This window comes from Pleurodeles waltl, chromosome 2_2, assembly GCF_031143425.1.
Source record: "Pleurodeles waltl isolate 20211129_DDA chromosome 2_2, aPleWal1.hap1.20221129, whole genome shotgun sequence".
Taxonomy (NCBI): domain Eukaryota; kingdom Metazoa; phylum Chordata; class Amphibia; order Caudata; family Salamandridae; genus Pleurodeles; species Pleurodeles waltl.
Window position 1 is genome coordinate 642,384,840 of NC_090439.1, and position 12,050 is coordinate 642,396,889.

Below are 12,050 nucleotides of genomic sequence, written 5' to 3' on the forward strand. Positions count from 1 at the left end.
GATGGAATCTTTTTTGTTAGAAAATCTATTTATGTTCCTTTACTCTAATCTAAATTCAGTACTCTGCCTTAGATGTTTATTTAAACTGACACTGCACTCTTTGAGATAACATGACAATGTTTCAATAGCCACATTAAACACAACATGCTTACCAAGTACTTGGATAAATGTCCTTAATGTTTCAATGCTGATCTCAAATTTTGCAGGTTCATATCTGTTCTTTTGAAGCAGTGGACATCGGCCAATTACAAGAGCTGTATTTGGAAAAAGAAAAAGGCTCTGACTGGCAGCCTGAGAAGATTGTTGTAAAAGAAGGAGAATTTGCTGAAAAAAAGATAACCTTCCTTTTTCGAAGCTGGGTGAAAGATCGCAAGAATAAGACGTCAGCAGCAACTTTGCACGTTGAAGGTCAAATTATTTATTTCTTACTGTCTCAATTAAAAAATACAGAATATTCAGCGTGAACCAATGTTCTAATGCTACAATTGTGAAAGTGGCCGAGTGTGTATTCATAATAACCATACATTTTTAGAAAATGGGTAGAGAGCATAAGATCAGAGAAGGAAATGAGAAATGTGAAAAAGGAATAGATGGACCTTTCAGGCTAAAAGGAACGGGGCCTGACAATTTGATAAAAGAAGCTGGATGAAGTGAATATTAATAGTGAAGCCAAACTTCAGATCTTCACAACCGTGATAAGGAAGCGAAACATAACACCTAAACCGAGTGATCACAGAGTTTGATTTTGAGTAAATGATTATCATATTGTGTGCTCATTGGGCAGGATGTTCTAATCGGAACATTGTAAAGTCGACCCAAAAAACCTGTTTTGAAAAGTTGTTAATCTACTCATAGTAACATTAATGCACATAATTTATTACCCATTTTCTGTAGGAGGTAAATCTATTTCTCACAGTCCTGGACATTTCAATGAGATATATGAGTATGTGGAGGACATTACCACCCATTAACACCCTCATTCTCAACATTTAATTGTTCATTCTATATTTATATGTATAAAAGGATGGGAAGAAGGCAAAGATGTGGGTTACTGTTTTTATAGATGTTCACTTCCATCACATTGGCCACCTGCGTGTGTCGCTCCCGACAGCACTCATGTTTCCACTCTAACTATAAACTTACACCTGCTGGAACTCTTCACGACTAGCAGATATACAGAGATCACGACCTGAAAACATCAATTTTTGAAGACCTTGGTTGAGGTGTACACAGAGCCAGATGTCCATGCCATTGCCCGGGTAAAAAGACTATCAGAATACAGAGCTATATTACCATATTATGATCATTTAAGGTGTCGGGAGTAGCTTCCAGATTGAAGTTAGCAGGTAATTTATGCTTGGAAGGTGCGTTAGGCCATTGGAGTAAGTGGAACTTTGGAAATGGAGTGCTCTTTGCAAATGCATGTTTAAAAAAAAAAAATCCACAGGGAGGAGGGGAGTTACTTCAGCCTATGACTGGAGTAAATTTAGATCAAGCCGTGAGTGGGAAAGTGATCAGATAACAAACATACATGTTTGTGAGTGGTCCCAAGCTTGCAAACCTAACCATGCCTTGCAACATCCACTTCCCAGCCCTCAGTTGTGATTTACTACTATGGAGTTCTCCTGGCTTGTGCTGGAGAAATCCACAGCAGTAAATCCATTTACAATTAACAGGAATCCATTTGTATATTCCTGGTTGGTGTAAATAGAGATATTTGCAGCAGTGTACATACATTTCAGTCATAAATACCTCGGTGAGTCAAGTTCCCATTGATTCCATTGAGTTGATTTGTAGGGCACATATTTAGAGCACTTTATACCAAAGCGTCTCTATGTGCTGAATAACCTGTCAAACTCTGTTTAGGGAACCATGGGGCAAGCTACTGGGACTCAACCGTGAAGGTTGAGATCTTTTGCCTTCGACATCCCAGGTCCGTCCTACTAATGCTGTACAAACTAGGCCAAGTAAGACCCATTTAGCACTTGACTGTCAGTTGCAAGCAGATACAGGCTTCCAAGAGAGATAGTGTGGTGGTGCTAGAGCTCAGCACTCAACACCGATCTCTGCCAAAGTCTGAATCACACACAACACAGCTGGACAGTGCTCTGGTGTCAGTGCTGCCTTGTTCAGATTGATCTTGTCCTGGCAGTGTGGTCACACACAGGCCATCTTAAAAGCAGTGTGGCCATCCAGAGGCTGGTCTCAGCTGCACAAGGCTCCTCATGGGTCTCACTTCTCTGGTCAAGGTGGCTTGTCAGGTCGTGCCTTTTTAGGTACAGCGGCTGGGATCACAATGTGATTTCTTCTGACACAGAGGTCATGTACACTCGACTCTTTTCTGGGTCACAACTGATTCCAACTCGGATCATAGCCCCAACTGGGCTTCGATGATCTTCAGGTCTTCTGCACCCACTGAGAACTGCAGGTCTGTTTTCCGCTGACACTGCAGTACACAGGCCAGTATCCGCAGTGTTCCTCTTCTGGCAGGCCCCACGAACACCGTGATCACGCAGCTCCTCATGCCTCCTGGACAGTCATTCCTCCTACAGGGTTGGTTGGCACCTTCCCTGTCTGAGCAGGTAGGCTGGTTTTTACAGGCAAACATAGACAGGTGAGCAATTCTTCCAGCCAGGGATGGAGTCAGGCGATGTCCCCTCACCTCTAGAAAGCTGGCTGTCAGGCAGATGCCAGCTCTGGTTGCACAGCAATCCTCGAAGTACTTTGTGAAGCACTCCCTTCCTTGTTGTAGAAGAACTTGGAACTGGAATAACAAAGGGGGCAGCAGGATCTATTTTTATACATCAAACGCAGACAGGCCATGTCTATCCACTTTCCGCAACATCAGACCTGGTTGGAGGGTTCTCGTTTCTGGTGTCCTTTCCAGATTGCTCTCCAGGCACAGCTTTTGTAAGAGTGATGCTTCTCATGACAGGGTTGTGTGTAGCCTAAAGCACCCACAACTGAAACACAAAGAGATATCAGGCTTCTGCACCTGGCTGTTATTGAAGTGAGTGATTAGGAAAGTACAAAAAGTCTAGAGCTACGAAATGGCAGTGCTTCAGGAACACTAATCAGCAGAACATAACTCAGCAAAATACCTATTTAATTTTCTAAATAAATCTTGTCCCCTCTTCCCTCACTTCACTATGAAGTCTCTTCCCAGGTGCAAGGAGCCAGGACAGGGGCATACAAAATTGATCCCAAGTGCCTTCATTGCTCTGGTTCTGTCATACACACCACATATGCACCATATAGGTTACACATTCAAATATGCACTTGGAGTGTTAGTTCTAGGATCTGAGTAGGTGCATAGAAGCTGAACTTTACACGAGTGAGCCAGTAGGCCACTCTATGCGCTCAACCATGACAGAGATAGTAGCTTACTGTCTGTTCAAAGAGATTACCCTTGTTGTGCACTCCAGGTTACAGGGTAAGTTAAGGATCTCACTCATGTCAAGAAACAGGCCTAGACCTCTACGCACATATTAGATTACCATGAGGCTAGGGCCAAAGTAAAAAACTAGGATGCCATATACATACAGTCACACACTTGGGGCAGCAGCATACCACTGTGCACGATTCAGGCGACATTCCCTCCTCAAGAACATGACAACACAACAATGCAACAAGAGACTAATACAAGATAACAGAAAAATGCAGTGCAACTGATAGCGCGTCAGAGCCTTGATAAGTAAACTTACAAGGAGACACGCCTAGGTCGATGAACCTTTGGACCACGTTCAGGGACTTCCCAGTACGAGGTGTCTTTTTGACATCACAAATCAATAGATCAATAACCCAATCAATAGTCACAGTAACTAATCAACAAGGTAATCAATGACGTTTAATAAGACTCAGTAGTTGCAATGGTGCAAAGCTACAGAGAAAAAAGAAGGGTGTTTGGCGTTTCCGGAGCACGGAACGTTCAATTTGAGTTTTGGAAAATTTGCAGAGGGTGCTAAATGAGCTAAAGCCACCTCCGAGGCCAGCACAGTTTGAGGCATTAGCAATTTGGGAGCTGATGGCCATACGACAACAGCAACAGAAATTTGAGAGGAGAATGAGGAAAGCAGAAAAGACACTAGCGGAGGCTAGGTGGGATGGTGCACAAAGGGTTTGGAGAAGGGAAACAATAGATGGAGTCAGGCTGTTTCCAGCAATAGCTTAAGGAGGTGAAGACAAAGGGGGGAAAGCTAATTGTAAGACTGCCAAAAGTCCATCCAAAGACAAAGAGGCTAGGAAGCCCTGGTCAAAGGTAGATGAGTCAGACGATGATGAGTTCCTTAACCAGTTATTGAATGATCGACTGCCACCATATGCGATAGATGACAATAGACCGAGTACTAGTACATGTCCTGCAGGTTCGTCCCAAGAGAAGGTGGCAACGAATTCAGTACAGGTTAGTCCTGTCTCAACACCAGTCCCGGTACAGAGTAGTTTTAGTGCGTCCACTGCCCAGGGTATGCAATCTCAGTTGCAACCACCACAGGTTCAGAGACTTTACCCCGATGTCCCAATTTTACAGACTACAACGAAAGGGACAGTGGTAAGTTTGAGCTACATTGGGAGAGCTGGAGGTCCATTTAGCAGAATGCAATTGGATTTTATTAAGATGCCCGTATGTGGAGATTTGAGATATGTGTTGGTGATTGTATGTATCTTTAGCCATTGGATTGAAGCGTACCCTACACGCAGGAATGACAGCCTCACAGTAGCGAAGCTGCTGTTTAGGGAATTGATACCACATTTTGGGTTTCCGATCTCTTTAGAATCAGATAGGGGAAGTCACTTCAACAACGAGGTGGTTAAGCTATTGTGTGCAGCATTGAACATTGAACAGAAGTTGCATTGTAGTTACCGCCCTGAAGCATCAGGACTAGTAGAGCAGATGAATGGTACCCTGACGTCGAGAATGGCGAAAATGTGTGCAGCATGAATCTGAAATGGCCCGATGCATTGCCTTTGGTGTAAATGTCAATGAGAAATATGCCCAACAAGAAAACAGGACTGTCTCCTCATGAGATTCTCATGGGCCGAGCTATGAGATTGCCCGCAGTGCCTGCGAATGCTCTTGTGAATATCACGGATGATAAGGTGTTGGGCTACTGCAAAGGTCTGGCTGATGTGGTCCGCTCTTTTTCTCACAAGGTTGAAGCTTCCACCCTGCCACCGATAAATGATCCAGGACACAACCTGAAAGCTGGTGACTGGGTTGTCTTCAAGAAACACGTAAGGAAGACGTGTTTGGAGCCATGCGGGAAGGGGCCATATCAAGTGATACTAACGACTACTACTGCTGTGCAGTGTGCGGGAATTCCGAACTGGATCCATGCCAGTCACATGAAAAAGGTGACGTGTCCAACTGATGAGGAAGGTGAGTTGTTGAAAGTACCGACAACAGAAAAGAAAGTCTCAGGGCCGGAGAGTGATCGAAGGGGAACTGAGACAGAGGGAGAGCCCGTTGAGGAGAGCTTGGTCACTCCAGTAAGAGACGAAGGAGAAGAGATCCAGAGGGGTGACGGTGAGCCTGTCTCAACTGAGGCAACAGGAGAGCCTAATCAGAGAAAGGTTCTCCCAGAAGCAGATAATTATGGAAATGAGCTAGAGCATTTGACAGACCCAGAAGGCAAAGGAGTTGAGGTGGAAGAGAGTCAGAGTGTCCAAGCTCCTCCTGAGCAGATTGCAGGTCCATCAAGAGAAAACACCATAGAGCCAAGAGAGGGCGAAAGGTTGCCGGAGGAAAGATCCAAGACCAGAGAGATATTGAAAGGAGACAAGTGGCCAGAATTGCAAGTGAAAAAGGGAGAAATGGTTGTCGAAGATGCAATACAGGAAGAAGTTGATACAACTAGGAGAGAAGATCTAAGTGAGGGAGAGTTGCAAGGTGATCGCAAGTTGAAAAGAAAGAGAGCAGCAAACAGAAGGTACGCAGGTCCTGAATGTGCGCATGCAACAACAGCTGAATGGCAACAAGAGCTCTTGGCGTTTTGCTTTGATCAAGAGATTCCAGGTCAGTACTTTGGCACCTGAATCTGGCTGAAGAGACTGAATTGGTGTAAAGATCGAAATAAAGTAAAGAGAAAAAGTTTTTGGAGAAAAGAGACTGAGAATTTACCGGATGAGACATTGAAAAACCTGAATTGACTTTTGAAAAAACGATTTTGACAAGCTGCTAACCTGAATTGACAAGGATCCTGGGAGTGCAATTGCAAGCTGTAAATAGTCGCTGAAGGAAGACTTTTGTTTGTTTGACTTTCGCTGCGGAGAAAAAAAAAAAAGGAGAGAACATTTTCTAACCATCTTCTGCTACCAAAAACAGAGCCTTGATAAGTAAACTTTCAAGGAGACACGCCTAGGTCGATGAACCTTTGGACCACGTTCAGGGACTTCCCAGTACGAGGTGTCTTTTTGACATCACAAATCAATAGATCAATAACCCAATCAATATTCCCAGTAACTAATCAACAAGCTAATTAATGACGTTTAATAAGGCTCAATAGTTGAACACACCATGACCTTTCAGTCATGAATAACCACAACAAACTAGTCAAGTGTTAGGGTATTTATTTCCCTATTGGTTACAATCTAATATCATTTCTGTTAATCTCATTAGTAATTCATCTCATTAGTAATTCTTCAGGTTTTCAATTAGAACGCAATTTAATCAATGCATAGAGAATATTATATTATTCAGCATTTAGACACAGCATTAATATGAAGCAACTTAGCAAAGTCCCATTAATACATGATTCAACAAAGCAAGAACTCAGTCATTTGTCTATTTGCATCGGATAATTGTGAACGCCTTAACTAACCTCAAATTAGCATTAGCATGTTGGGCTTCATGCAAAACATTTTAGCAAACACAAATTTGGGAACCATCTAACTATGGCCTCTGTCAAAATAGCAGTTGGTACCTAGAAAGGAAAGGCAAACAGACAATTACAAATTTGCATCAGATAGTTATCAATCCAACAGATCAGCAAACAGCTTCAGTCTTCGTCCTCAGGACATCAGTCAATTCACCATCAGCAGAGACAGGACAGGGCAAAGTCTTGATAACGCGTCCTTCTATGATAATTTATTACACATCAGGACTCGTTTTAGGCCAATGAATGTTTTGACCCAGTTGAGAGACACCTTAGGACGAGATAGCTAATCAATATGTCAATCAATACGTCAATAATGTCATCAATTTTTATCACAACAATGCATTTCACTTTAGTCAAAGATATTAATCAACTCAAGACAATATCATGACCTTGCAGTCATGAATAACCACACCAGTTTAGTAGAATTTTATGAAGTTTATTCCCTATTGATTACAATTCTAAGAGCAGATTTATTAATCTCAAAACCAAGAAACACAATAGCATAGTCACGATATGGCAACTCTGATAAGATTTCATCAAAGCAAGAATCATAAACATCAGAACATAGCACAACATGAACATAATCTATCTTTAGCAGAGTATCGTCAACACTGCATTGAATCAGTCGTTTGTCTGTTTGGGTCAGTTTTAGTGAATCCCTCTGAACTAACCTCTAATTAGCATTGGCATGTTGGGCTTCATGCAAAACAATTTAGAACACAAATTTGGAAAACATCTAGCTATGGACTCTGTCAAAAGTAAACAGTTGGTACCTAGAAAGGAAAAGCAAACAGACAAATCACAATTTCTTTGTCATAGTTACCCTCCAAGGTTTGGGTCAGCACTCAGGTTCGGTCTTTGTCTTCAGGACATCAGTTGATTCGTCATCAGTCAAAACTCAGCTCTCAGGAGAAAAAGGGGCACTTCCCTCCTAAGGAGGCAAAGTGTAAAATGGGCAATCTAAGGAAGAGGATGGTTTAAGTAAAACCAATAAGTCACCAAACAGAGTGACAAAGTTTCTGGATCAAATCGACAGCATTTCCCTAACCAATCTAGCCACTTCCGTGTGTCATAGGTTTTTATCCCTTTTTCGTTGTACATTGCCCTAAAACTTGATTGGATGAATGTTGCACCCCACTATCTTTAGCCAATTAAAAACAGATTATGTCATTAAATCTTTCACCCCACATTGATTCACAGGCAGTTTATTGGTCCATATGATTGACGTCTTCAGAGGTAGCACGTCCGGTGTGATTTCATCCTTTTGTAATTCTTTGCACATCTTTTGGTTAGTAGCTCCATTGTCTGTGCCGGTTTGAGCGACCTTGTACATTACATTAATCTACACTGTTGCATTTTAGTTAGTACATTTCTACAAGCAATATGAATTTCATGAGAACGGATCTACTATGGGTACATTCAGCTTCTAGTTTGAAGAAAACAAGAGGTCATGTCCTTTTACGAGTCAGCACACTGCACGTTAGGAAAAATACATTTAATATGAGAGCCAGGCAGCTAAGCTTCGGCTCATGCTAACTTAAGGCCTACAAGGTTTATTAGCAAAACTTCAACAACATAATCATTAATAATTAGAATAAAACTATTCAACTACAATAATTCATAAACATTAGACATTTTCATTAGTCCAGGAATACATTGGCGGCCACTCCCCGTGGTCACATTTCATGTGCACGTTTTAGCAAAATATACTAATACAGTTTCTATGCGGCATTATCACACTATTTCCTAAACATCTCATGTTAATATAGATTATATAAGCTACGCTCTCTCAGTCTCAATATAGCATAGCTAAGGAATAGGATTCTTCCCTCATATGGAGGAGAAGTAAGTATAGGTAAGAATGAATAGGGGATGGTTTAAAGTATCAGGAAGAATAAATGGCAAAGTCTCAAAAGAATGGCTTAATTTCTCCTTGGGTCGTGCGGTTAAATCAAAACTACCTAATTAGCCCATAATCCCTCTTTGGATAATAATTGGTGCATCTTTATCTCTGTCCAATAATCGTCCACGCACTTTGCCAGAATTTTCCACAAATCACAGTTCTCATGTCGCTGATTGGTCCATGTTATTGATGTCTTCATCGGTTGGAATGTCAGGTAAAAAAAGTTACACTTTGCGCTCCAGTCAGTGTCCCCATTGTTTTCTCGTACTCCAGGCAGCCTTGCACCTGTTACGAATTACACTGTTGCATTCAGCAAGAATGTCTCTTCGAGCAAGTCGGTTCTCATGAGAAAGAATTTACTACGGCTACACACATCTAACTTCTGGAAAAGTACAGCTTCGTGTCCTTCAGGAAAACAGCACATTACACGTTTAGAAAATGCAGTTTAATACAAGACCAGGCAACTAGGCCCAGACTCTCGCTAATTTAAGGCCTTCAAATATAATAAGCAACTGCTAATAGATAACTCTAATTATGATATGCTAATACAAATTCAAAACATTAGTACATAATTAATTCAGAATTAACAAGCTTTCATTAGTCTTCGTATACTTTGGTAGCCACTCCCCGTAGGCACATTTCAAACGTGTGCATTATTTCTATGTTAACACATTTTCTATGCAGCTTCATTATACAATATATTGCAAGCTTTTCATGTTAATATTGCTTTTGAAAAACACACTCCAACACAACTGAGCAACACTTCAGCAAGACAACAATACAACACATCACATGAAAATAACAAGAGATCAACAAGAAAATATCACAGCTCAATACATTAACACAAGCCCACAAAATAAGAAAACAACACATTATAGCAAAATACGTCAACATCTAAACAAAACAACTCACTATTATAATGACAAATAATTACAATACAGCAGCCCAACTACAATATACAAACACTCTTCAACATAACAGCACATAACAATCCAACACAACAGTACACGAAAACATCTCATCCACACAAGAAACGACCACAACATATCACAGCATTACTTTAAACATACAATACCCAACATAAAAACATTTTTTGCATCATGTCTTTGGACAAAACCAATGGCAATATTACATTTGCAGCAACTAATGAATGCTCGTCATACTCTAAAAAATACCTTTAAAAGTAAGCAATCGTTGTGTTCTGTGTTGTGCTGCTGAGTTACGTGCTTTAGTTCTGGTAAGCCACTCATTTAGTTTGCCCTGTTTGTTGCTGTAACCCCATCAAACTGAGGCTGTTATAGGGCAGTGAAGAATGTCTTATGTGTGCATGTGTGTGTGTGTTACATCTGCTATGCCAAGTGAGCCCAACGTGATCTGGCAGAACTAGTGACCCAGGGGGTAGAGCTTCCAAAGTAGGTGGGGTTTAGTAAATACCATGGAGGTTGTATTCCCTTGTAACCTGTGGGTTTGGGAATGGGGAAGTTACTGAATGACTTTTAAAGTGTAAGGAGCTTTGTGTTTTCTGATTTATTTGACTAATTAATTGCTGTCAGCTTGCATCCATTTTTTGGTCATTGGTATCATATACCTTTACAGTGACTCAGAATAGGAGCTTTCATAAAAGAGACAAGGGATGAGGAGCCTGTTAGGCATGGTATGCAGCTACGTATGATCACTCAGCCTCTGACTATGTAGAGAAAGGTGTGGTTACATCCAAGAAGCATATCATTACGTTTCCTGAGATGGCTAGACATATTTTCAGTATCATTTGACACTTTCAGCTTTTTGACACAGTCACAGCCCCACTGGGAAGCTGGGTTCTGTCAGAATGGTGTAGGAGTAGTGAGGAGGACTGAGGATCTAAGTTGCCAAAAGTAGCTAAAGTCAAGGTATCAGAGATATTGAACACTCAGATACAGGAGATACATTTTTAGTATTCTGAGTATGGTAACTTTGTGTGTTCTAGCCTACAGGGGCAAAAGCTCAGAAATTGGCTACTACCCCATAAACAGTGGTGTCCTATAAACCCCTGCCCCCGGCCTCCACTTCCCAAAAAAAACCTCTGTTCTGGAAGTATATGATACATCTGTAAAACAAGTTACTTCCAAGTTTTATTTTCAAAATGGCACTGCTGAATGTGGTATGGACCGGGTGCAGCGACTGAGATTGAATATGTCGGGTTTCGGTAGTCTGGGTAGTGGAACTCTCTCAAGGAGTGCCCATGTTTGTGATAAAGGCAGGGAAAAGTATGCCGATTTTTTCTATGCTGATTGAAGTTCTTAATCAATTATCTGGGTGTCGACCTGGCCAGGACTTTTGTAGTTTTTTGTAGAGAACATTTCCCTTTGGCGAGGTTAAAGTATTTTTCAGGCTTTCACAACTATTTTTCAGATTTCAGTTGTTATGAGACAGTGCCGTGAATATAGGATATATGCATTCATGTTGTCATTGCCCATTTGGATTCATTCTAATATCTTCAAGGCTTACTAGTCGGATGCCACAGTTTTTCAATATGATGATGGATTCATTAGTGGACGTTGAAAGTATATTGCTCAAGATTTAGTATATTGTTCTCCCACATTCTCTCTCCTCCATATTGTGTTTTGAGAGTTTGTGGCTCTGTCACACATTCATGATTCTAGTCGCTGTTAATAGTTGGGATATGCAGGTTTCAGTTTTGTGGGAATTGTCAGTGGTTACCCAATTCTTATTTCATTTTTTCGATAACCTTTTGGGGATCCCAAAGAACTCCAGAATTGACTGATTCTATACTATTCCATGATGCTGTTAATTTGAAATGTTTGGGTATTTTAGGGTAAATGTTTCTCAGTTTCTTAAGCAGTACTTGATCACAGACAATAATTAAGGCTTGGCTGCTTGTGTTCAGTGGTGTCTGGAAAGGAGTCTTATTTCTGATTCAACAGATGTGAGAGATGCTATACATTTTTATTTCAGCCTTAGATTCATACTTCTGTTTATTTGTCCAGGTCCAGCATTTAAGTAGGTCATATTCCTGTGTTAGAGGTACTTAACAGTATGTTCTCACATAGACTAATAAAAGTAATGTGCGTGGCGCATCTTCCTGGAGTTTTACGGGGAATATTTGGTAGTGTGACATTTTTCATATTAGGCAAATGTCATCATGCTTTCTTGTCTGCTATCTCTCAAAATTATTGCAGATGGTAGAGCCTTAGATCTTTTAAGCAAGGTCCATTTACCTATGGACGTTTCTTTTGTTATTAGGAGGCTTTGCACAAAGGGTGTTTTTCTCG

At 41.1% G+C, this 12,050-nt stretch overlaps 1 protein-coding gene across 1 annotated transcript in view; it reads left to right on the forward strand.

Annotated features, from left to right (window-relative positions):
* Positions 1-12,050, forward strand: part of LOC138273698 (lipoxygenase homology domain-containing protein 1-like) — a 504,427-nt gene that overhangs the window by 188,565 nt on the left and 303,812 nt on the right. The window contains exon 2 of the mRNA XM_069218898.1: positions 207-408. Within this exon, the coding sequence (XP_069074999.1) occupies positions 207-408 (202 nt within the window). The remainder of the gene's footprint in view (positions 1-206; positions 409-12,050) is intronic.